Source organism: Mesocricetus auratus, unplaced genomic scaffold, assembly GCF_017639785.1.
Source record: "Mesocricetus auratus isolate SY011 unplaced genomic scaffold, BCM_Maur_2.0 Super-Scaffold_100008, whole genome shotgun sequence".
Lineage (NCBI taxonomy): Eukaryota > Metazoa > Chordata > Mammalia > Rodentia > Cricetidae > Mesocricetus > Mesocricetus auratus.
In genome coordinates, this window is record NW_024429192.1 from 16,750,455 (window position 1) to 16,777,238 (window position 26,784).

General features: G+C 38.2%; 1 protein-coding gene across 3 annotated transcripts; it reads right to left on the minus strand.

Moving 5' to 3' along the window:
* Nucleotides 1-943: 943 nt before the first annotated feature.
* On the minus strand, nt 944-26,526 carry Chodl (chondrolectin). Of its 3 annotated transcripts, XM_021226081.2 has the most exons (7): nt 26,019-26,526; nt 17,405-17,714; nt 17,116-17,273; nt 8,255-8,341; nt 5,747-5,849; nt 3,759-3,837; nt 2,255-2,365 (listed from the first exon to the last, which is right to left on the minus strand). In XM_021226081.2, the coding sequence occupies exons 1-7, from the start codon at nt 26,095-26,097 to the stop codon at nt 2,363-2,365; spliced, it is 819 nt and encodes a 272-aa protein (XP_021081740.1). In that variant the 5' UTR covers nt 26,098-26,526; the 3' UTR covers nt 2,255-2,362. The 3 variants fall into 3 exon arrangements, with proteins under 3 accessions (XP_005068265.1, XP_040606495.1, XP_021081740.1); XM_005068208.4 differs by lacking the exon at nt 3,759-3,837 and having other exon boundaries at nt 944-2,365; nt 26,019-26,523; XM_040750561.1 differs by lacking the exons at nt 3,759-3,837; nt 5,747-5,849 and having other exon boundaries at nt 944-2,365; nt 26,019-26,525.
* Between the last annotated feature and the right edge of the window lie 258 nt (nt 26,527-26,784).

The following is a 26,784-nucleotide window of genomic DNA, read 5'->3' on the forward strand; positions in this document are numbered from 1 at the left end:
GTTGAGGACAGAGGCCAAGAGACAGTCAGAGCATGAAAAACATGCCATTAAAAGAAGGCTGGACAAGATGATGGAGGACTAAATGTTCCAATAAACAACGGCATAAACAGTCAGGGGTCTCAGAACACACTCTTCTTAATAAAACCTACTACTAATCTGAGCCTAGAAAGGGGAAAGGGACCTAAAGAGAGGGGGTTTGTTGGTTGTTTTGAATACCTGAAGGCAGTTGCATATTTAATGGAATTTCCCAACATGTATTTAAACAACGTTCTGTAAATTCAGAGTAGTTACATCACATATGGGTTTGTTTTTTGAGGACCAGCTAAAACTTTCAGAGATCCTTAGGGTGGTATTGTGACCATCTTCTAACGGGAAGGAAGCGTCTTTTCCCACCCTTGTCACAGGTGGAGTTTGTCATTGACACCAGAAGTTATCCTGACCTTGATGACGATGAAAGGGGGGACAACAGCCTTCCCTGATCACTGTGTGCTTCCACCTTCCAGCTGCTAAAGTTCAGGGTGGCACGGACAAAGCCCAGTTTCCCTGCTCGCTGTTGTAACTAAAGGAAGAAACCGGTGGAGTTGGCAAGGAAGGAAAACACAGATCCAAGCAGCTGGCCTCCCATTTGACCCAAAAGATGGAGAGCCATGGAAAGGATGGAGCCTTAATGAGGACAGCTGTGCGTAGAGGGCAGTTGCCCTTTCCAGTCTCAGAGCAGCAGACAGAGCTCTGAGGTCCCGTTTGCCTCCTATTTGGAAAACCACGTCTACTTAAGGGAAGGACTTTATATCCAGCTGAGAAAGACTGACCGAAAATAGGAAGATTCCCTGTTTACTTTAATATCCTTGCCTTTCACGTTCTTCACCTGTAATGATTGTTTTCATCTTCAGGTAGAGATGAACCACATCTGTTCACTTACAAATTTAGACAACACCAATGATCATTCCTCAGAAACAAGACCTTTTTATTTGGTTAAAAGTAACACAGGGACATTTGAAGACAAAATAGTTACAACTCTCTCTTGAGAAGAACAAATGCCACTTGTTGAGGAAACTCAATCAGACAGAAGGGAACCACTGCTCACAATCATGAACAAACGCTCATAAAAGACATTTAAACATCAATGACCTCTAGCCCATGGCCCATTAACTGGTGTGATTTGTAGATTTTGTTTTGTTTTGTTCTTAATCTATAATATCAGTGTGTTCTGCTTAGCCTCACACTGCTGAAAACCATTCTGCCATATATATCAATGCAAGCTAAATTCAGTTAGAAACCCTTAGCCGAACTGCAGCTATCTGACTCCAGGGTCAATCCCAGCCCTCCATAGCCATCCTGTTCAGTTGACAGGGAGGAGCTACACATTGATTCCAGACATTCTGAGAACAGCTTGCAGTTCTATAGGCAACAAGTGAAGACCTGTGATTTGTACCGTGAATGCAATTTTTTTCCAGGATAAACTACATTGGTGTCTATACAACTATTAGTAAAGATATTTTAATACAAAATCCATTTAATTTTAAATTAAGAGTAATTGTAAGGCACGAGTCTTGCACAAGTGAAGTTAGACAGTTCTTGCCTCTAAGTTGAATTTTTCAGGAGATTTATAATACAGTCAATGAAACAGTTTCTTATTTCTGAAGAGATTTCCTAAACCTTATGCAACCAAAAACAGAGAAATGAAAAAACATGAAATGTTTCTGCAAACAAAAATAAGCAAGAAAGAAAAAAGTTTCCCAATGGAAAGATTTCTTTGTGTCTATGTGAATTCAATATTTAATCAAAACAGCATGTATGTAAAAAAGAAATGCCATAAATATAAATACTAGAACACTCCAATACTCCATATTTATCAAACACTTTTGCAAAGATAGAATGCTTCTATACACTGTAAATTTAGTTTGATTTATATTACATAAAGTAGATTAATACTGATCAATTATGAAGGTGAAAAAAAAGCAAAAGTAACTATTCCAACACAGGGATTCCAGATGTGTCCACTGAAATTTACTGTGTGGTCCATTTCATTCACGTGAAGTTTGGTGCATCCTTCAGCTGGGAAAGCAGGTCTCCTCACTCCATGATTAACATAGCATATTTTGTAAGTGAAGCTATGAACATATAAAATTATTTTGACATTTGCCTCAAGGGGGAGCTTACAGTTCATCTTGCAGATCCTTTGAGTTTTTTTAAGCCATTCTAAGCTAACGATGCCATTCCTTACACTGATCAAGAATTACAAAACTATCTTTTACTTTCTGGAGCAAAGTCAGTTAAATATTATACCTCCATGCCACTCTCCTTTCTTGTGCTCTTTGAAATCCAAAGTGTAGACTGGTTTGGGCTCGTTTTTGTTCTTCCTTTACTGAAAAACATAAAAAGAAAATAATTTAAATCCCGAATCTGCTTGATTAGGTTGGTTGTGTCTCTGTCCAAAGAGAGATGCTCAGACAGTTAGGATGGCTTCTTCTTTCTTCCTCAGCAGATTATCCATTCCTACAAAAAAGTCTAGATTATCCCACTGGGTGAAGATGACCGTCCTTATGAGACTTGAAAACAAACCAACGGACAAACCTGTATCTGTTAACTCACCATAGAATGGAAACACATGTGCATAAAAATGCCTGACAGAGAGCTGCACCGTGGTGGCGCACACCTTTAATCCCAGCACTCGGGATGCAGAGGCAGCAGATCTCTGTGAGTTCGAGACCAGCCTGGTCTACAAGAGCTAGTTCCAGGAAGCCTCCAAAGCCACAGAGAAACCCTGTCTCAAAAAAAATGCCTGACAGAGTACTAAAACATCCAATTTCCCCCATGAAATCTTGTTTTCTTTGGTCAGGTTTCTAGATCTTACAAGGGTACTATACTATAATGTCTGTTGCAGTCAGTGTCAAGTCATCTAAACACATGCTATGGTCCTAAATGTAAGGAATGCCTACCTGCCTTTTTCCATCAACCTTTGTGAGAGCTAATTAAGTCATTTGTGTACAGAAAGTTTAATTTTGCCTCTCTCTCTACCTATGTAAATCCAAAACAGACACATGTCTGGTGACTTGGGAGTCTGTGAGTTCTTCCTCCAAGGTATGTCTGACATGAAACTTCCATCCTGTAGAACTGGACCTAGGTCATCATGGCAGCCCCTGTCTGGTATTCGGATGGTTTTGCTCAGGCTACTGCAGAAGTGTCTCTAAGTTTCCCCAAGTCATTCTCTACCAGATTGCATGTCACGATCTGCATTTCTTTGCTTTAGTCTCCTGAGGATGCCCAATCACCTGGTCTGTCCACATTCCCTGTGTTCAGTCCTTACTTCTACCCCTCAGTATCCACACTGCAGCCTACACACTTTGCCACCCTCACAGACACACCCCTACATCATTCCACCATCCTGCACGTTTGCAGAACTCTGTAAGGACAAATAAGGACTATTTCTAAAGCCCAGTGCATAGCAATGCAAAATACTTCGGTCATATCACTTTGAGTGCTGTTGTGAATAATAAAACTCCAAATTACATGTTATATGGATATTCCTTCAAATAAATATAGTCAGCACAATTAACTCTACCAGGTATAACTAACATGAAGTGAAAATAAGCCAGGCAAAGTTTATGAAGAGTAGAGTATTTAAATGGTAGGAAGAGTAGTTACATTGTCAATGTGGCTTTAATTGTAACTAACATTTCACTTAAAAGGTTTTCCTAGTTAAGGGAAGGAAAGTTATTCTGGCAATGATATGGAATGAGAGAAACCACCATGTGTACCAGGTTGGAATTTAAACTTTCTGCAAGGCACTCAGATGATAATGGAGTGGAGTCTTTGATGAAGTTTCTCCTGGCTTTCCTGGAAGAAAGGAAAAGGGGATGGTCTAAGAACGATGAACACAAGACTTCAGCTCATCCGGCATCTGAGAATGCCCAATTTTGGTTATTTTTCTCACTCTGGAGTTTGCAAACCAGTGAAGACAGCCACAGATCTTTTGAATGAGTACAACCACTATTTGGGAAAAACAAAACAATCCTTGGGGGGAGATGCTATTGCTCAACACATTAACACATTTTACTTGACAAGTGAGAATGTTTGAATCCTATTTTAGTGTTTACTAGTGAATTTGCTACTTAAATGGCCACTTTAACAGTCTGTCTGGGCAAAGAGGGGATTCCGAGTCCTCCTCCACCATTGCTCTCCCAATGAGAAACCAGATGTAATTCCATCTAGAGTCTTCAGCACTAGGGAAAGAAATGATGTATTATCTATTGTGTTTACTACATATAAAATATTGGAAAATAAATTTTATGGTGCTCTGTATGTCATTCAATGAAACTCAAGAGGGTCTCAAAATGTATTAATTTCCAGACTTCATTTCAACACCTATTATTTTTAACTTAAATGATTTTTGTATTTTGAAATATGTTACTGTTTTGTTTTATTTGGCATTGATTTTTTGTTTGGTTTGGTTTGTGGGAGGTGTTTGATTATTTGTTTAGATATGTTCTTGTTATGTAGCCCAGACTGGACTCAAACTTGAAGTCCTTCTGATGTCCAGCCTCCTGAGTTCTGGGACTATAGGCATGTGTTGCCAGACAAGCCTAGATTAGATCACTTAAAAACACACATTAATCATCTATAACTAATGTCCTTTCAGGGGTGGCCACTTTTCAGACTCTTTAGGATTTAATTAAGGAAAAGAAGTTGATGAAACAAAAAGAGAAAAATAATTTCATTTGCAGGTCCTTCTTTGACATAAGCGTTCTTTTGATCAGTTGTTTAACCATAAAACAAATAATCCATTTATTCTAGCACATCTGTCCTTATTTAAATATATCTTCTAGTTTTTCTGTTTGATACATATTTGTACTGTATTTATTCAACTTTTATTGCAAGATTATAGCACAGGTAATAAGTTCACTTCACCAACTCAAGAGTAATGATAAGCACCAATCAGTATTTGGCAAGTCCCTAGAAATCTTTCTATTAGGATATATCATTTTATTTCAAAATATCTACCAGATAGTACCCAGGTGTGTGTGTGTGTGTGTGTGTGTGTGTGTGTGTGTGTGTGTGTGTGTGTGTGTTTGGAAAAGAATGAACTTTTTTATCATTGAGACAATGTCTCATGATGTAGCTCAGACTGTCCTGAAACTCACTAGCTCAAGCTGGCCTTACACTTATGTATCTTCTGCCTCTTCCTCTCAAGGACACCATACTCAATTTGCTGTCTTCACAACGACACATTTCCTCCTCTTAAAAAGTCTTTTTGGTATAAAACAGAAGCTTATTATTTAAATCTTGAAACTATACTACCCGTAGACCCTTAAAACCAAGTCTTTCATGCAACTTGATATTCATATTGAAAGGTTTAGCATCTGTTTGATTTTAACAATCTAGAGACCTTATGTATAGTGCAGCTCATATGAATTCACACTCACACTACAGACACACCACATGTGCTAACTGTACATCACAAGGCAATTGAAGAAGACCCAGCTGAGCCACCGTTTTCCTGACTGAAAAGCAATAAGGGAAGAAATTCGCAGGACTTGTGAAGTATAAAGGTGATGCTACATCCCTCAGATAATCTAAGTACATACTATAATTCTTCATGTCCTGGATTTTTACTGACAGGGAAGAACATTAAAATTCTTTAATATAAGCTAAAGATATATTAACATTTTAAATTTTTAAAAGATGTCTCAAAGTACATTTAAGTTTTTTTTTCTCTTAATTTTCTCGACACAAATATGGGCATTACCTTTTATGCAACATCTGGAAACAACAGGTCCCAAAAGCAACAAGTATCAGTAAAAGCAGTGGAATCGTTGGTATAATAACATAAATTAGATTGGGAATTATACCTACAAAACAAAAACAGTTTCAGTGTCCAATGATAGAAGAAACTCAAATGTAAAGTTATGGACAGATTTCCCTAAAGATTAAGGTAAAATAAAATTGTTAGCAAAAGTTAAACTCCAAATACAACAGCTTATGAAAAATATAGATAATTTGACAAAATTAAAACAAAACTGTAATGCCCTGGTTGACATGCTCAATTAAAATATGCATGCTTTTAAATTTGTTATATTTCTAATTCAGACACGGGCTAATTTTCATAACATGTTAATAATCTTAGCTGTCTCATTCTATTAATTCTTCTGCATCATTGGAGAAGTGAAGACTTTATATTAAGGAATAGTAATTACCTCAACCATTATTGACTTAGTATATAATGAATTATTGTAGCTGATAAACTCAATGTCAGGAGAAAATGCATCTGGCATTAGGTGACAATAACACATCCTAGGTGGTGATGAATCAGCCATAACCAAGAGACATAAGGCTCTGGAGGCAATGACATGATTTAATTAAATTCTGAAAATGGGTCATCTATTAGCCCTGCTCTTTCACTTTCAATGATGGCATATATTGTTAATAGATTTCAAAGAAAATCACCAAGACTCAAGACCTACAAAGCCTGAAATGACTTTATTAGCCACACTTTCATTATTATAAGAGGAAGCATATCTGTAGTTTAATTTATTTACTGATAAATTTAATTGTGTTTAGATATCGTGGATAATATTAAAATCAGATACCTGAAACACAAAAAGCCCAAAGACTTAACAACATGTCTGCATAGGAAAACAAACAGAAACATTGCATTTGGCTTCCAAACTGAAATTTGGTCACAAATCACAAATCTTAATGAGTCTAATAAAAGTTGTCCACAATTTATTCACCTCAAGACTTATCCTTTCCTTTGCTAAGGGGTGTATTTTAATGAGATCTAGTGATACACAATTCAGAGATACGATGCTATTTAACATATTTTTAAATTCATATATAAGTGCTTTTCATTTTAATAAATCCTACCCCTCACTCAACACTCCAGATTCTCACAGATGCCTCTCCTTACTTCTTTAGTTCAAGTCTTGGTGTGTGCGTGTGTCCCAACATGCTTGTTATAGGGGGATCAAAATGAAGACAATAGTGATTGTGGAGTGCTCAGCCTTCTTTCTGAAACTCTATGTGCTATTCATTTTAAAATACTTTGGTCTTTGTATCAATATTCACAAAAGAAATAGAATAAATATTTCTTTCCATGTGAATTATGTCATTAGGAATATTGAGGAGTTGCTGGTGGCTTTGAAATAATGTTCTTGTACACTGTAGACATTTTTTACTCATGTTGGTTTAAAACAACACTATTTCATGAATAGCCAGGCAGGAAGTATAGGCAGAAAGAACAGACTAGGAGAATTCTGGAAAGAGGAAGGCAGAGAGTCAGATTGCCAACCAGAAGCAGAGGAAACAAGACAAGAATGCCTACTGAGAAAAGGTACCAAGTCATGTAACTAAACATAGATAATAATTATGGGTGATTTTTTTGGCTTTTTGAGACAGCATTTCTCTGTGGCTTTAGAGGATGTCCCGGAACTAGCTCTTGTAGACCAGGCTGGTCTCAAACTCACAGAGATCCAGCTGCTTCTGCCTCCCAAGTGCTGGGATTAAAGGTATGCGCCACCACTGCCTGGCTGAATTATGGATGAATTTAAGTTGTAAGAGCTAGGTAGTAACAAGCCTGAGCAACAGGCTAAACAGTTTATAATTAATATGAGCCCAAATATGTATTGATTTGGGACTGAAGAGTTGTGAGACTGGGTGGGACAGAAAGTTCCAACTACAGCTGGCTAATATGAAAATTTCTCTGGGGACTGCATTTTTTACTGTGTCTTCTGGATGACAGTGGGATAGACGGCCCATTGTGTGTACCCCTTTTCAGCATTCCCTACAGTGATGTCACAGTGATAGTCTGTAATTGAACATATAGAGGTACTTATACCAGGAAAGACTACATAAACCAAAATGAGGCTTATTTGATATCTCATCTCTACTGCCAGACAAGCCCTAAACATTCAACAACAAACAGCTATTCCAGGCCACTAAATATACCAATATACAGGGTAACTACTCTATTGTTTTGGGAAATGCTTTGGAGAGACAGGTGTTAATGTCGATCACTTTGTTTCATACTAGATACTCCTATCTTAAATGGAATTTTTTCAAAAATGTTTATTCCATTCAAAATGCATCATTGCATAGTTATTTCTAATGTAGGTCAAAAGTAAATGTCTTTGGGTCCATAATTAATGTGCCGCCACATCCTTCAACCACAAGAAAGGCTTCTCTGGGGTCAGCATGAAGCACTGGTTCAGAGCACAGTTCTTTAGATGAGACATAAGAACAAACAGAAGGGACTCACCTGCTTCAGTAACAACCACACTCTCATGTGTGCTTCCAGGTTGGTTTGTAAGAAACGGCTTTTCAACGGGGTCTGTTGGCTGAATCTCTGCAAATAATTAGTATAGGAATAATGAATAATAATTAAACAAGGAAAATGCAGACATCACCAAAAACAAAATTTTATCATTAACAGTAAAAAAGGTTGATTTGGATTTCTGAATAATTTGCAGTCAGATATATATTATGCATTTAAAAGCACATAAAATTAACTAAAATAGCCAACATTTAATTATCTCTGAATAAAAGAACTAATTTTGTAAATTCTTTCTATAATCGCAAACTTCATTTAGAAACCCAAAAGAGGTAGAGTTCTGAAGGCAGTCTGCTGCTGCAATCAGTAATGACAAAGGGGCCCATAGTTACAGGGGTAAACAATAATTTGTGAACTTAAAATGTAAGACATAAGATACAATTAAAAAGAAAACAAAGGTAAATTCTCTGTGTAAGCGCCTTTATTGTTCAATAATAATTAGCAGATAGTTCCACAGTTGTATGTGGAATTGCTGATACAAGCAGCCGCCACCTGAAAATCACGTCTGTGCTACCCAAATAATAACATTCTGAAATGTGATTTCCACTAGGGCCTGCTCCTTTTAATAACAATAAGTCAAGTTTTATAGCTTGTTTCTTTTCTAGCTTTATGTGATTAGATATTTGAATTCCCAAATGCATGAGAAATGCTTAAGTTCTTACCATAGTCTGGTACTACCAATGTAATATACTTTCCCCCTAAGAAACCAATTGTTACATTAACAGTTTAGCCACAGTAAATTGTATTAATGAGAAAAGAACCTAGCAAGGCATAAACTGATTGCAAATCTGACATCTACCCCACCTACCCACCACCCACCTGCTGCAGTGAAGCACATTTGGGTTGATAAGCAAGCCTACTGTGGCTCTGAAGCCTCCTTCTACTTGCACCTGATCACAGACTCTCAAATCTGACCAAGGATAACTCTTGCACCACACATCCATTCAAACTCCTGGTACACAGGTTAGGCCACGTGGTGTGGCACCCACTCTCCTTCAACCCCTAAACCTCACATCTAGAAAGTTATAAGAGTAAGAAATTTCCTTTATTTCTCCTGAGCTGAAGTGGTCCTCTCTCCTGTGATGTCTTTGTTATGCTCCCTGAGGTACATACTATAACTCTACTAATACGCCAGAAGTAAGTGGATTTGAAGGAGATTTTTTCTTCAGGAGCCCCCTCATGATTTCCAGAATAGTTTCTTGCTTAATGAAGTTCTTTGTGGGTGGAGTACTAAACTGTAGTTTCCCTCTGTAAGTCTATAACATCCTTTTATTTATGACAAGTCTAGGGGTTCACCATGTTCTGAAGCCATTCTAGGCTATATTTTGAGTTTCAAGTTAGATTCGGTCATAAAGTAAAACTCTACCTCAAAAACAAACAAACAAGCAAACAAAAAACAAGCAACAACAAAACCAACTGTAAATGTTTTCATTCAAAATTAGACTCATTACTCGTGTCACTTTACATACAAAAAAGTTACACAGAGCAATTTCTGTAGTCTTTGGCAGTCACCTCATCAGATCCAAGACAAATTTAACACAAAAATAACACTTAAAAGTACCGCCATAAAAATGGGTATCAGTGTACCAAAAGAATATGTATGTGTTTCAGCAGAGGGAAAGGGAAACATAAAATTGAATTATCCCATTTCTGAGTAAACAGGGTAACTTTTTATCATTTTCATCATTGTTAGTCATGCTACTAGATAAAATATGGGAGTAGAAATGGAAGAAAAAACAAACCAAAAAATGCAAGAATTGGAAGAAAAAACAAACCAAAAACGGCACGAAATGGAAGAAGAAATGAAGCAAAAAATGCAAGAAATGGAAGAAAAAGCAAAGCAAAAAATGCAAGAATTAGAAGAAGAAACATACCAAATAAGGCAGGAAATGGAAGAAGCAACAAAGCAAAAAATGCAAGAAATGGTAGAAAAAACAAAGCAAAAAAAAAAATGGAGGAAGAAACAAACCAAAAAAGGCAGGAAAGGGAAGAAGAAACAAAGCACAAAATCCAAGAAATGGAACAAAAAGCAAACCAAAAAATGCAAGAAATGGAAGAAAGAACAAACCAAAAAATTCATAAAAGGCAACAAACGGACGAACAGATAAACAGAAAATTGCAAGAAGCAATGCAAATGCTGCAAGGGTTGAAAACTGAAATAGAGACACTAAAAAAAACACAATCTGAAGAAAGGCAGAAAATAGAAAAGCTGGACAAACAGTCAGGCACTACCAATACAAGCATTACCAACAGAATAGAAGAGATGGAAGAGAGAATCTCAAGTGTTGAAGATACATTAGGAGAAATGGATTTATCAACCAAAGAAAACCTTAAATCCAACAAATCCTTAACACAAAACATCCAGGAATTATGGGACACCATGAAAAGACCAAACATAAGAATAATAGGTATAGAAGAAGGAGAAGAAATCCACCTCAAAGGGGCAGAAGGCATATTCAACAAAATCATAGAAGAAAACTTTCCCAACCTTAAGAAAGACATGCCAATGAAGGTACAAGAAGCCTACAGAACACCAAATAGAGTGGACCACAAAAAAAAATCCCCTCGCCACATAATAATCAAGACCCCAAACATACAGAATAAAGAAAGAATATTAAGAGCAGCTAAGGAAAAAGGTCAAGTAACATATAAAGGCAGACCTATCAGAATTACACCTGATTTCTCCATGGAAACTCTGAAAGCCAGAAGGTCCTGGATAGATATTCTACCTACACTAAGAGACCATGGATGCCAGCCCAGACTACTATACCCGGCAAAGCTCTCAATCACTATAGACGGAGAAAACAAGATATTCCATGACAAAACTAGATTCAACCAATATGTGTCCACTAACCCAGCCCTACAGAAAATTTTGGAAGGAAAACTCCAACCCAAGGAAGCTAACTACAACCAGAAAAACATAAGCATTAGAGAATCCCTCTCTACCAACAGCCAAAAGAACAAAGGGGCGAAATTCCACCCATAATTCCACCAACAACAACCATCGCAAATCGAAGAAGGATGAGCAATCAATGGTCATTAATATCCCTCAATATTAATGGCCTTAACTCACCCATAAAAAGACACAGACTAGCAGAATGGATTCGAAGACAGAACCCTTCCTTCTGCTGCATACAAGAAACACACCTCACCCTCAAAGACAGACATTACTTGAGAGTTAAAGGTTGGGAAAAAATTTTTCAATCAAATGGACCCAAGAAACAAGCAGGGGTAGCAATCCTAATATCTAACAAACTAGACTTTAAAATAAAATCAATCAAAAGAGATGAAGGAGGTCATTACATACTCATCACAGGTGAAACCCACCAAGACGAAGTGTCTATCCTGAACATCTATGCCCCCAATACAAAGGCATCCACATTCGTTAAAGAAACATTATTAGAACTTAAATCTCATCTAAAGCCCCACACAGTTATAGTGGGAGATTTCAACACACCACTCTCACCACTAGACAAGAATACCAGACAGGAACTCAACAAAGAAGCAAAGGGTCTAATAGAAGTAATGACCCAACTGGGATTAACAGATATCTATAGAACATTTCATCCACATAAAAAAGAATATACCTTCTTCTCACCACCACATGGAACCTTCTCAAAAATCGACCACATACTTGGCAACATATCAAACCTCAGCAGCTACAAAAAAATTGGAATAACTCCATGCATCTTATCAGACCACCATGCCTTAAAATTAGAATTCAACAACAACACAAAGTGCAGAAAACCTACAAACTCATGGAAATTGAATAATGCTCAACTGCACCATCCCTGGGTCAAAGAGGAAATAAAAAAAGAAATTAAAGACTTCCTCGAACTCAATGAGAATGAAGACACAACATACCCAAACCTATGGGACACTTTGAAAGCAGTGCTACGGGGAAGTTCATAGCACTAAGTGCTCACATGAAGAAACAGGAAAACAGTTATACCAGAGAATTAACATCACAGCTAAAAGCTCTAGAACACAAAGAAGCAAACTCCCCCAGGAGGAGTAGACGCCAGGAAATAATCAAATTGAGGGCTGAAATCAACAAAGTAGAAACCAGGAAAACAATACAAAGAATCAATGCAACGAAGAGTTGGTTCTTTGAGAAAATCAACAAGATAGACAAACCTTTGTCCAAACTTACCAAACAGCAGAGAGTGAACACGCAAATTAACAAAATCAGAAATGAAAAGGGGGACATAACAACAGACTCTGAGGAAATCCAGAGAATCATTAGGTCATACTTTGAAAACCTGTACTCCACAAAATTTGAAAATTTAAAGGAAATGGATGACTTCCTGGACAGCTATCATTTGCCAAAACTAAATCAAGAACAGATAAGCAATTTAAATAGACCTATAACCCCTATGGAAATAGAAGCTGTCATCAAAAGTCTCCCAACCAAAAAAAGTCCAGGTCCAGATGGCCTCAGTGCAGAATTCTACCACAAATTCAAAGAACAGCTTATACCAATTCTTCTCAAAGTGTTCCACACAATAGAAGCAGAAGGGTCTTTGCCAAACTCTTTCTATGAGGCTTCAATAACCTTGATCCCCAAGCCACACAAAGATACAACCAAGAAAGAGAACTTCAGACCAATATCCCTCATGAACATTGATGCAAAAATACTCAATAAAATACTGGCAAATCGGATCCAAGAACACATCAAAACAATCATTCACCACGATCAAGTAGGTTTCATCCCAGGGATGCAGGGATGGTTCAACATACGAAAATCCATCAACGTAATCCACCATATAAACAAGCTGAAAAACAAAAATCACATGATCATCTCACTAGATGCTGAAAAAGCCTTTGACAAAATCCAACATCCCTTCATGATAAAGGTCTTGGAGAGATCTGGGATAACAGGGACATACTTAAACATAATAAAAGCCATATACAGTAAACCAACAGCCAACATCAAACTAAATGGACAGAAACTCAATGCAATTCCTCTAAAATCAGGAACAAAACAAGGCTGTCCACTCTCTCCATACCTTTTCAACATGGTACTTGAAGTTCTAGCTATAGCCATACGACAACAAAGGGGGATCAAGGGGATACAAATTGGGAAGGAAGAAGTCAAACTTTCACTGTTTGCAGACGATATGATAGTTTATATCAGTGACCCAAAGAACTCTACCAGGGAACTCTTACAGCTGATTAACACCTTCAGCAAAGTGGCAGGTTACAAGATCAACTCAAGAAAGTCAGTAGCCCTACTATATACAGATGATAAAAGGGCTGAAAGAGAAATCAGAGAAACATCACCCTTTACAATTGCCACAAACAACATAAAATACCTTGGGGTAACGCTAACCAAACAAGTGAAAGACCTGTATCGTAAGAACTTTGAATCTTTAAAGAAAGAAATTAAAGAAGCCCTCAGAAAATGGAAAGATCTCCCATGCTCTTGGATAGGTAGGATCAATGTAGTAAAAATGGCAATCCTGCCAAAAGCAATCTACAGATTCAATGCTATCCCCATTAAAATCCCAGCACAATTCTTCACAGACCTTGAAAGAACAATAATCAATTTTGTATGGAAAAACAAAAGACCCAGGATAGCCAAAACAACCCTGTTCAACAAGGCAACGTCCGGAGGCATCACTATCCCTGACCTCAAGCTCTATTATAGAGCTATAGTCCTGAAAACAGCTTGGTATTGGCACAAAAATAGACAGGCAGACCAATGGAATCGAATTGAAAATCCGGGTATTAACCCGCACACGTACGAACATCTGATCTTCGACAAAGAAGCTAAAAATATACAATGGAATAAAGAAAGCATCTTCAACAAATGGTGCTGGCATAATTGGAGACTGGCATGTAGAAAAATGCGGATCGATCCATGTTTATCGCCATGCACAAAACTTAAGTCCAAATGGATCAAAGACCTCAACATAAATCCAGCCACACTGAACCTCTTAGAAGAGAAAGTGGGTGGTACCCTTGAAAGAATTGGTACAGGAGACAGCTTCCTGAACATAACACCAGTAGCACAGACAGTGAGATCAACAATTAATAAATGGGACCTACTGAAACTGAGAAGCTTCTGTAAGGCAAAGGACACAGTCAGCAAGACAAAAAGGCAGCCCACAGAATGGGAAAAAATATTCACTAATCCCACATCTGACAGAGGGTTGATCTCCAAAATTTACAAAGAACTCAAGAAGCAAGTCTCCAAAACAGCAAAGGACCCAATTAAGAAGTGGGCTGCAGAACTAAATAGAGAGTTTTCAATAGAGGAGTCTAAAATGGCTGAGAGGCACTTGAGAAAGTGCTCAACATCCTTAGCCATCCGGGAAATGCAAATCAAAGCAACTCTGAGATACCATCTCACTCCTGTCAGAATGGCTAAAATCAAAAACACCAATGACAATTTATGCTGGAGAGGATGTGGTGAAAGGGGGACACTCCTCCATTGCTGGTGGGAGTGCCAACTGGTTCAGCCACTTTGGAAAGCAGTATGGAGATTCCTCAGAAAAATGGGAATAAACCTACCACAAGACCCAGCAACTGCACTCTTAGGCATATATCCAAAAGATGCCCATTCATATAACAAAGATGTCTGTTCCACTATGTTCATAGCAGCTTTATTTGTAATAGCCAGAACTTGGAAGCAACCTAGATGTCCCTCACCCGAAGAATGGATAGAGAAAATGTGGTACATCTACACAATGGAGTACTATTCAGCAGAAAAAAATAATGGAATCATGAGATTCGCAGGCAAATGGATGACACTAGAAGAAACCATCCTGAGTGAGGTAACCCAGTCACAAAAAGAGAAACATGGCATGTACTCTCTCATATATGGATTTTAGACATAGATCTGGGGAGTGCCAGCCTACAATCCTATTGCCAGAGAGTCTGGGAAACAGAAACTTCATTTACTGGCTGGTTAAGTACTGAGCTGAACTCAAGAAAGCCAGTATCAGAGAGGGAGGACTGATGATCAAAGGGATTAAGACTGGGCTGGTTGAACCCCCAGAAACAGCTGACCAGACAAAGGTTAACTCTTGAATCCCAGGCATCAGCCTGGGAATCCAGCATGGGACTGATCAAGACCCCCTGAATCTGGGTGTCAGTGAGGAGGCCTAGGTAATCTATTGAGCCTTGGACAGCAGATCAGTACCCATCCCAAGTATACACACGGTCTCTGGACTCCCATAGAACAATGTGAGGTGCACTCTCACCCTGAACTCTTGGGGAAGGGTCTAGGCCCTGCCCTATATGAAATGACAGACTATGGACACCCCCATGGAGGGCCTCACCCTCCCTGGGGGAATGAGGGGATAACGGGGGGGGGGGGATGGGGGGTGGGCACAGGAGGAGGGGAGGGAAAGGGAGAGGGACCTCGTACTGACTTGTGAAGCAACCTTGTTTCTTATCTAAATTTAAAATGGAAAATAAAAAAAATATTAATAAAAAAAAAAAAAAAAAAAAAAAAAAGAAATACGAAAGTAAATTATAAATTTCAAACTGATCATGGGTATAATAGATAAATGCGTGTATACTTATTACATAGCTATGTTCCTTCCTTTAACCCTCTCATTAATAAATGTCAAATGTTGCAACAAATTGAAAATATCACAGAATCTTAACTGTATTTCTCTAAGACACAACTGGAAAGAATAGAAATGAATAACAAACTTAGCTCTGCAAAGGCTTCCAGGAGTATAATGACAGATTTAGCAACCAAGGGCAAAGAAAAAACTCACCAGGGATATAAAAAAGTTGGCTAATATACTCAAGAGCAGGATAAACATAAAAGAAGGGGAAGTCTAATCCAATAATCCCTTGTGCTTCATGGCTTTATGAGAAAAGAAATTGTGTAATTTTCAAAGAATAATTGGAACATGGGTACTTGGATATAATTGCCTTCTATGGACACATATTATGAGGTTATGTTGACAGTCCTTCAGAAAAGTTAAAATGACCCTTTCCAACATTTTGTAGACAAATAGAAAAATAAATATTTAAAGACTTAAGTATCTAACTTGAGTGTCTAAGATGATCAAATATATAAGTTTACACACCTTTGATTAGTCCTTCTTGAGGTTTCAATCCCAATTCAATTGTGGTGTCTTATTAAATAAATCAATTTCACTACATTCAGTGGGAAGCCCCACTAATGTGACTTAGGTCAAGGTAATTTTCCAGTGGCTGTGTATGACAAGCAACTGAACATTTTAAAAGAAAACTAACAAAGTGTCATTTTTCAAGAGATACAAATCAGATGGATAGTATGTAATGTGACCTTACTCTTTTTAACTATTGAGAAAGGATTTAAGCCCAGGTGAAGGACTACATGGAAAGTGTTATGCTATGTATATGAAATAACATGCCTGGAGAAAGATGATTGTTCCCCTAAACTCAGCAGGAATGAACCAAGGGACTATTGCTCACAAGCATGCAGGTCTATAAGCACTTTGGTAGTCTATTCCTACTTTCCACACTGTCTCATAAGCACTCAAGATCTTTTCGCATAGACATTTATCATTTATAAAATATGATTATAACAGCAGAGTGTGGTTCTTGTACTAATTATTATTTTCTCTTGGAAATGCCTCTCCCAAAAATGTTTCTACCCATTCACTTTTATCCAACACACTGGCAGGTTTGCTGTCCTACAAACAATGTGCTTCAGTGCATTAGCAGAGAAGGCTGTTAGGTGATGCCTCCATCCTAGGAATAATAAAGACAAGAAACCTTAAAGACAAGGCCTAGTATGAACAAACGTGCATGAATCTCCTATAGCTACAGATGTTTCTTACCAGGTTCATACTTGCAGATGTAATTGTGCTTCATGTTACACCTATCATCGTTCCACTGGTAAAGGTAGGGACCTCCTAGGCCAGGATTGGCAGTTGGTTGATGGTACATGACAACACACTTTTCACTTCCACAAGAAGGTTCGTCAGTGTACCAGTTCCTACAAATACAGAACCAAAGGGACGCTTAGAAACATGTGGTCTGAGTGCTTCTAGGCATCGGGGCTTTTCTTTTGCCCTTCTGAATCCTCCAGAACACCAACAAACACTTCAGGATCCAGTCACAGCTTACCTGAACTGGGAGCTGCTTCCATCAGACCACTGGTAGAGATCTGGGCATGCACCAGATGCTTGGCCATCTGCACTTCTCAAGAGTCCGATCCAGAAGTCGCCATCTGAAATCCCTGTTCCAGGCTTTGTCAGGTTCTGCAACATGCTCTCTATTAACTTCTGTTCAGCTTCATTCTCAAGACTGAGGAGGACACCTCCTTCAGTTTCACAAGCCAGGCGCGCTTCCTGGAAGCTCACTCGGCTAGACAGTTCATGGAAGTAGGCCATTTTGTAGCAGGGATGTTTCACATCAGCAAAACATACCTTTTGACCTAAAACAAACAAAAACACATAGGTAAACTGATTGTGAGGTCTTTTTTCATAAGTTTGATATTAACCACAATAAAAGAACAATTCAAAATAAGAAACACTATTAAGAACTTTCTCCAAGATGGGTGTAATAGTGGTGTAGTATTTATGGGAGGAAACAACTACCCTCTGATTAGATTCAATCCCTGCCTCTCCAGGAGGAAACCCATGCCTGCTATTGAAAATCTGGTCAAGAACTAATGACTAGGAAACTCACAAGCCACATTGGTGAACATATTACTATTATTTGAGTGAATGGACATATTACCAAAATTTCCCTCTAAACTCATAATTCTCTATCTATAGATTAAAGCACCTCTCTAACTTCATCAGGAAGTTTCTTTGTGCCGTAGATGGTGGTTAACACAGAAATTCACAACTAATCCAAATGTAAAGAGTGAGTGACATAGAGTGCTCAGCCAGAAATCAGACATCTATATCAGACCTTCCTACCCACGGTATAGGTACCATCATGTAAAGGATGGAGAAAGAATGTAAGAGCCAAATGTTGGGGAGAACCAGAGCAAAGGAGTGTCTTATAGACATAGTAGGACTACAGTTGGCCTATAAAAAGTTTGTCAATTGTAGACGGGGAGATCATGTTTGAATACTGTGATAAGTAAAGAATTTATACTTTGTACTCTCAACTACGGCCCATCTTGTTGAACAACCATATTACATCAATATTGCAATATCCCCCCAGTGCCTGAAACTCAATTTGTCGTCTGGAATGACACTCAAGGCAGGAGCAAGCAGAAATTGACAGGATTATCATTAACCTCACAAAAGTATTAAGTGATAAGCATTCAGGATCTTGACAAAAAATTGCAAATATAAAATAGTTATTCCAGCAATGCACACAAGTCAAGTAACTGGGATCTGAACTTATGGGCTACAAACTGAAAGGTACACTCTAATTAATATACAGACTAAACTGAAATTAACAAAAATTAACATATCAGTAGTAGAAATGGCCATTGGAAATGAGCTAAAGAGGCATTAGTAGTGAAATTCATCTGAAATAACCATTGGCAGGAAACAATGGAAATCCCAATGCTTGGTTCTAATATGAATCATAAATAAATTTGAAATTTTACCCTTGCTTATTATTAGGTTTTGTGATGATTTCATTGTTTAAAATAGTTGTTCCTGGTAAGATTCCAACAATTCTTACAAGCCTACAGTTTTATTACTGTATTTAAGAAGCAAGCTCACATCCTTTTTTCATCTAGTACATCCTTTACATATTTCCAAGTTTCCAAATATATTTTAGCTAAATTCCCCTGAGTTTTCAAGTTCCAAATTTTCACCTCTAATAACATTTAGCCCTGTATTTCACTCAAGCATTTTTATTAAATACTGCTTTTTAAAGAATATTTTATAAGATCAGAATAGAAAGAAAAAGAGAATAGTGGAATGCTTTTGTTGAGTAACATGAATGTATATGTAACAAAACCACGGCACCTTAAGAGGCTTCCTGGATACAATTTATGTGTTAAAATTCACTGCTCATCATTATCTTTGATATATTAAAAGATAAGCTCATCTCTAGTCTACACATGGTGAAGGTATGCAAGTGTGATTGAAATTCACTCATTTATAAAATTAAGATATGGTGTCGCACACTTTTAATCCCAGCACTCAGGAGACAGAGGCAGATGGATCTCTGTGAGTTCGAGGCCAACCTGGTCTACAGAGCAAGTGCCAGGACAGGTTCCCAAACAATGCAGAGAAACCCTGTCTCAAAAAACCAATAAATAAATAAATAAAATGCATAGAGAGCTCTCAGTATAATGTATAAATTCCTAATAGAATGTTAAATTGTAAAAGGTATAAGTAACGATCCCTAGACAAATAATTGCATTTTAAATAATTCACAACTAATGCTGCATGTGTCCTGGAAAAGTTGCCAACCTTGGCACTCTATACTAGGCAATCTTTCCCTATAGATGCAGTGAGTAGTCCAAAATCTCAATAAATGAACAGAGATGATGATGGCTGCATGAAAGAGGGTGCTTGAGGGGGTCAAGACAGAAGCCTTTTATCAGCTGGGACAGATATGTTGACTCCAAAGGACATTCGGTGAGTATCAGCTGAGTCTTCATGTTTGAACTAAAAAGCTACTACCAGGTCAGGAGAGCAAGACAGTTTCCAGGAAGTTATAGATGCACTGCACAATTATTATGGCTCACATAGAATCAGTTAATGCTGACGGGGTGAATACCTTTACACATAATTCTACTTTAGTACTGATTTCTGCCTTACTGTGCACATTTGGCCCAAACTGTGGCAAAAATGAGCAGAAGCTGGAGCCACGGGGCTTGCTGCTCACTTCAGCTGATCCCATTTGGCTGCGGTCACAGTGGAACTCGAACAGCTGGGAAACAAATGTTGCCCTAATTCCCAGACAAGTCCTGCTAATGCATGTCTTCTAATGTGATTTTCCCGACTCCCAGAAAAGCCAGCCTTCATAGAGAACAATTATGATGACCTCCCTCCTTGCCCTGGAGGGTCACATGAAAACTTTCCCTGACTATTTTTGTAAGCATCATTTCAGAAATGCTTTACAGGAGGGTAATTTTTCTATAAATCACACAGTGGTTTGTGCTACACTAAGGTTACGTGCATACTGGCTAACTACAAAGAAGTCTCAATTCAGAATCTCTAATTGAAAATTACTTAGTTTTAGTTTCTCTACAAAGACCTTCTACTCCAGATTCTGGAAACATTGATAAAAGGAGAAATATGAGATAGCCATGTGCACTTATTTTTATGAAAGTATTCTGGATGTACACCTGGAATTAAATAATCTTCACATCTAAGAACTATTTAAATATTTAAATGTTTTCAAGTGACTTTTCATAGAATTATAGAAGGAAATATTCACCCCTATCAAATTTGTAAGTATAGGAACCCACTCTGAACCACAAACCTAAATATGTACTTTTATTTACAGAGAATTTTAGTAATAGCTATGAAACTTTCCTATCATTGTCACAATTAACATTTTGTTGTTATTTCCATAAATTAGGGTTTTGGCTTTTCATAGTTATGAAAAATCATAAATGTTGGCAAGGCTCAAAAATGATTTTGGCAATGATACAAATCCAAGGAAGTTATAGCAATTTGTTTCTTTTTCTTGAATAGAAACAATAATTTGGTTTTACTTTCCTCAAATATATTGTAGAATGCTCTGAAGTTGTGAAGTTGTCAATTTTTCCTTATCTTTGTTACTATAATAAAATGTAAACATTAGATATTAATTCGTGTAGATAATGTTGTTCAACAAAGACAGAAAATAAATTATAAATTTCTTTTCTTCAGTTATGATCCACTCTTAAATGAAAAAAGTGAAAATATAAAAAAGGAACAATATGATAAATCTCACATAAACCAGATTGGCTAAACTTAAGATTCATTACTAGAATTCCAAAAAGAAAATATCTTTAACATAATTCTTTCCTATCCCCCTTAAAAAACTGAAACACTTGGTGGTATTGAAATATATAAATTGCATGATCTCTGAGAATAATGTCAATTATCTTGAACTAAGTGAGAGAAGGTATCATTTACTCTTTGTATTTGCAATTCTCAAGAGTGCACCAATTTCTTAAGAATTATTATTTGAAGTTAAGATAGATTTATTAAAGTTAACTTAATTATGCAAGATGAGTTTTATGATTCACTTAATTTCAGAGTGCACTATAGCTGATATCTATTCTCTTACATTAGGAAAATCAAATTCACCATCTAGGATCACTTCAGGAATAGTGGTAGCAGCAGTCTTTCTTATTTATTCCACCAAGAAACACCACAGGCTTTCTGAGGTATATTGAAAATCCTGATATTTGAAATACATATTATGAATGGAAAGCTGTTCATAATAATTCACAATGTTATGACTTGAGAGTTTAAACAGCCAGTCAAAAAGAAGTTCCTTAGGTCCCACAGAACTGAAGGTAATTGGAATGAATGAACTTTCAGTATAATTTTATTTCCTTAAAAACTTGTTTCATAGAACTAATCCTTATAACTGACACTGATCAAAAATTTGAAATATGAGACCTCACTGCCAACACTATTCATGCCTTTAGAGGAAGTGGGAAAATTGAACCGTTGACATATAACTAAGAGGTTCTTCTTATGAGCTATTCAGCTAGAAAAGCTGCCTTTTCCTCTAGAAAACTCAACTCCAGACACAGGGCTTCCCAAGCTAAGCCCCTCCTCCTACCCTCTCCACATGCACAAGACACTAATGTATCAAAAGTTTTCAGTCCTACAATCCACTGAACGGTGTAGGTTTTTCTCATCCCATCTTTAAAATAAAAAGGGGGGACATAGACTGAATTCAAAAGTTTGTCCATGTTGACACAGATCATAACATGCAAACAGGCTTGGGACCAGACTCACTGGTTCTGATGCCCATTTTCTATGATGTCTATACTTCTCCATGTGTCTCAAGCAATAAACTGTTAAAATACTTTATGAATAAAGGGACTGATAAATGTACCTATCATGAATCTATTCTGTGTTAGATACATTGACTGAATACAGTTATTGGTTGGTTATTGATTGCTGGTATAAGCACAGGCTTGTGTATTGGAAACCTGTTTTTGAGTGTGTATTTTTCATGTTGAATAATCAGATTAGAGTTAATCTGAGGGCACTTCTATCTTTGAACATATATGTATATATATATATATATATATATATATATATGATTTGTTCTTTTATTTTCCCAAAACAATTAAAGCCTAGATTGGGTGTCATCTCAAATACAGAGACTGTCACTGTAATCAGAATATCATGGTGTATTGTACCATCAGTAGTAAATTGAGACAGTTTTCAAAAAAGTTTACCACACAGTTTTCTATATGAATGCACTTGTATGTGAAAATCTAGCACAGAAGAGAAATGTAAGTAGTCAAAATTGCTAATGAAGCATCCACTGTATTTCCCCTTTCCAGAGCCCTTTTTAAATTCCAGGGGTTTTAGCATTAATGCATATATAGTGCCACCATACGATAATGATGAACAGCCACTAAGGAATAATGCCTGTGATAAATGGGTAGTTTATTAAATGCCTAGTAATAAGATTAATTTGCTCCCTTCTTGCCCAAGAGATACTTAAAGTAATTGCATCTTTGCAACCTGCACTGTCATCATTTCTGCTTTCATGATGTCATGGGATTTTTCTGTAAGCTAGAATATGCTCTGCTGTTCCACTTGCATCTTCCCTGCTGCTAAATTACCTTGTAAAACCACTCACTGGTCATCACTTATGTAATAGTCTATGTTCTTTCAGTGATATCTAGAAATCTGCATATAACTGGCTCCACTAGCTAACTCTCCACAGTGACCTTTTCGTTCTATGCTAAATCAAGGAGGAAAGGGGCAGTCAGAGACTCCAAGCATTCTGGTAAAATGTGGAGAATGACTGCTTAATTGTGCATTTAAAAAATCATGTCTGACTCCACGAAGCACATGAATTGCTACAGGGAATTCAATAGCAGGCCTAACAACCTTGCTTCTAAAGGACCGTTTTCCAGTAGTCTCTAAGATAAAGTCTATCTCAGATGTAGGAGAGTTAAGACTGTACATGCAAGAGACTTCTGGAGAAATGTGATGGGTGCCTTGAATATGATCAATGCACCATTGCAGCATGAGGATGTTGGGGACTAGTGCTCCGAACTCTAAAAAAGAGAAAAGAAAAAAAAAGAAACAAACATTTTATTAAAATATTTCAAATGTCTTAAAATAAATTGTTATTTGCTTTCCAAATATATTCTCCCCCATTCTCATACTATACCTTAAGGAAAAATCTCAAACTTTGTCAGAGGACAAATGCCATTACCAGCCAGTGACTTTCTGAACGGAATGAAGAGATGCAACAGATGTTCTCCACTCATTGTGTGGAATAAGAAATCGCCATACAATTTAGATCCTCAACTGAGTTTCCCAGTGTGCATTGGGACTATTATCACCAGAGTTTTCTGTGTATTTCTGTGCATTTATTACAGCATCGAATACTATTAAGTCTTCTGTAGATAAGCTGATGGTGAAGCTGCTGAAATAGTATTTATCCTTAAACTATTTGCCCCTTAAATGGTGTGTTTAAAAGTATTAGAATATATCTTGTTGAATGTTGTGAAACATGAAAAACATATCTGGAGATTTAGTTTGTCAGTGTCTGTCTTTTGAGGATATGATGGGTAAGTGATTATTTGTTATTACAAAAGAATTTGAGTTGTTGTCCTGAAAATTAATAAATAGGAATTATTTTCCATGTGTTCTAAGTATGTTTCAAATAGTGAAAAGCAAAGCTATCTCAATTCTCTCCAGACACTTGAGAAGAGACTGGGTAACTGGTCCCTAGTGGCATAAAATGGTTGCTACACCATTCAGCACAAATATCAACAGGCTGACAGTGGACATGTTAGGAAATATTGCTTGAAAAATAACAGATTTTAGGCTGCTCTCTGCTCAGCCCACCACAGCTAGAATTATTCAAAGCCTATAATTCATAAATCAGTATAGAGATACATAAATTTCAATGTGAAGACAATCAAATTATTCATAAGGAACACACAACTAATTGTTTTAATCTGAAGTCAACATCATCATTTTTGCTAAATCAAATAAATCATGCTCAGTTACTCAGAAATTTTCCAGATGTCATCCTCAAGATGCCCATGAATTGCTGAAGAAAAGCATAGCCAAAGTTTTGGAATAACTTATGTAGAAGTACAATGAAAATTAAACTTTTCATCAATAAGGTAATTGAGTTCTATTTTCTACCCTGAATATCTCCTTCTTCCCTTGGAACTTTAAGGCATATAAATAAGAATAGAACAAAGAAACATTATTAACTTAGTGGAATGCTTCTGTTAGTTTAAAAATGCCATATGTTCAAAGCAGAGTCTCTTGCTGTTCATTTACTTGCATGAAAATTTCTTGAAGACAAAGATGGTGAAATATATAGTTGATTCCACCAGACGTATCTCCGTGTAGTTCTTTATTCCCTGATAAGCTAAGAAGGGAAAGGATTTAAACTCACAGGTTCTGACCATCCTGTGAAAAGCTGCTAGAGACAGATTGCTTACCTGTGCATTTTAGAATTGGATCTGACTGAGTGGAATACATGAATTGCTGAGAGGCTTAAATATGCTAGATCCTAAAGAGCTGATTTCTGAACTCTTTAAGTTGCTGTCGTCTTGCATCTACCAGGGACGCCTACTGGGCAGATGGACAAGCATTCAGTTGACCATATTTGCCTTGTTCTTTAGAAGCAAACACTTTACTCTTAAAACACTGTTCTTCTGCATTCAACAAACTCACTGCAACCATTTGACGGGCATAGCAAGTGCTTTCTCTATGGGTAACTGTAAGTGCTGTTCACCAATCACCTCAGTCACTGGATAAACCCTAGCCTTAGGAGACTACCCCTCCAAAGTAAGGGGAGTGCGTATGATGTGAAATACTCAGTGATTAGACAATGAACGCTGAAAACACAACAACAACAACAAAAACAGGCAAAGCTAGGAAGCAGGGTGATTCTGACCTATTTCCCTTTTACTGATTTGAGAGAATTAACTGCACCCGCGGGAGGCACAGACCCAAATTCCTTACCAAGTATACCTCAAACCAAACCTCTACCCAATTCCACTTGAGTGTTTCCTGAGTTTTCTAACTAGGAATGAAGTGTGCAGAAGAGAAAAAGCGACAGTGCAGTGACTCTCCCCTGCCCTTTGCCAGTCCTACGGAGAACAAAGGCTGCAAACTGGGACATCTGAACTGGGCTGGTCACAGAAGTCTCAGAAGCCATCCTTGCAAGCACCACGGCGGGACTGGAGCCAGACAACAGGAGGTGGCATTCCTGCCGCAGCTCTTTTGCGTCCATACTCTGTGTGCCTAGCTCTACCACACCCCTTTCTCAGGTGCCCAACCCTGCCTGTCTGTAATCCACTCACTATCTTCCAAAGAAAGTGGAAAACCGTGCCCGGAAGAGACTGCGCTACTCCAGATTTAGCTAGAGCTTGCTCCGCAGCTATAGAAGACTCTTCAAAAAAAAAAAAAAAAAAGACTAAAACTTCCTGGTTTGCGGAGAGAGGGTGAAAGAAAAGGACAGCATGTTTTTCAGGTCTCTCTGGATGCCCTACTCAGTACAGTTTTCCAACTCTCTATCCCACCCAAATGCAGAGTGCCTCCTATGGCCCCATAGTCCCAAGTCCCTTGTCTGGGCGCACAGTACCTCAGCCCTCACTTACCGCTGACCACCCGTCGGGCAAAGGCTTCCTGGCCACAGAGCAGCGAAGCTCCCAATAGCAGCGAGACCACGCGGATCATGGTGCCCAGGCTTCTGCAGCAGGTGTCCAAGGAAGCAAAGGCGGTGTCCTTCCGCAGCACAGCCACCCGAGGCTCTAACCAGCCACCTCCTTGCTTTCCTGCTGGGTGCTACTGGCTCCTTCCCAGCACAGGAGCTAGGGTCCCTGTAAGCATCGCCTTCAGCGGGGACCTGCTGCCAGGCTGCCCCGTGCAACACTAGGCTGGAGCGCAGGAGACTGTGGGCGTGTGTCTTTCTGGAGGCAGGGAATAGGGCTAGGGATTCCCTTGTCTGTATCTGTTGCAAAGGTGAAGGAGGATGCCTAGCGCAGACCTAAGACGCCTTCTTCACTTCCCTCTCTGGTCTCTGCGTCCTAAGGGGTTGAGCTGGTGGTGTACCCTGGTCCTGGCTCCAGCAGCAGCGGCAGTGGCAGCAATAGTAGCTCTGCTCTGGCTGCACCGTCTTATATACACCCAGAGGCTGGGGTTCCAACCCCTAGCTAGTAATCATTTTAACTGCTTCGCCTCTCCTGCCAAGCAAAGCATCTGGCCCCGCCCCTAAAACCTGGAGCCACTTTGAAAAGAGTGCAGTCAGCAGTCCCTCCCCCTCCACCCCCCAGATCCCCACCCCCCTTCCCATTTGCCAACAGACTTCAATACTCATTTGTGTAAAATGTGACAGCTTTGCTATTAAACTCTGGCAAAAGTTGG

Excerpts from the sequence above, each read along its gene's own strand:
- Chodl (XM_005068208.4), bottom strand. The coding sequence starts at position 26,097 with ATGATCCGCGTGGTCTCGCTGCTATTGGGAGCTTCGCTGCTCTGTGGC. Across the intron at positions 17,715-26,018 it reads TGCCCGACGGGTGGTCAGCG|GTCAAAAGGTATGTTTTGCT; the intron begins GTAAGTGAGGGC and ends TGTTTGTTTTAG. Across the intron at positions 17,274-17,404 it reads GGAAGCAGCTCCCAGTTCAG|GAACTGGTACACTGACGAAC; the intron begins GTAAGCTGTGAC and ends CTGTATTTGTAG.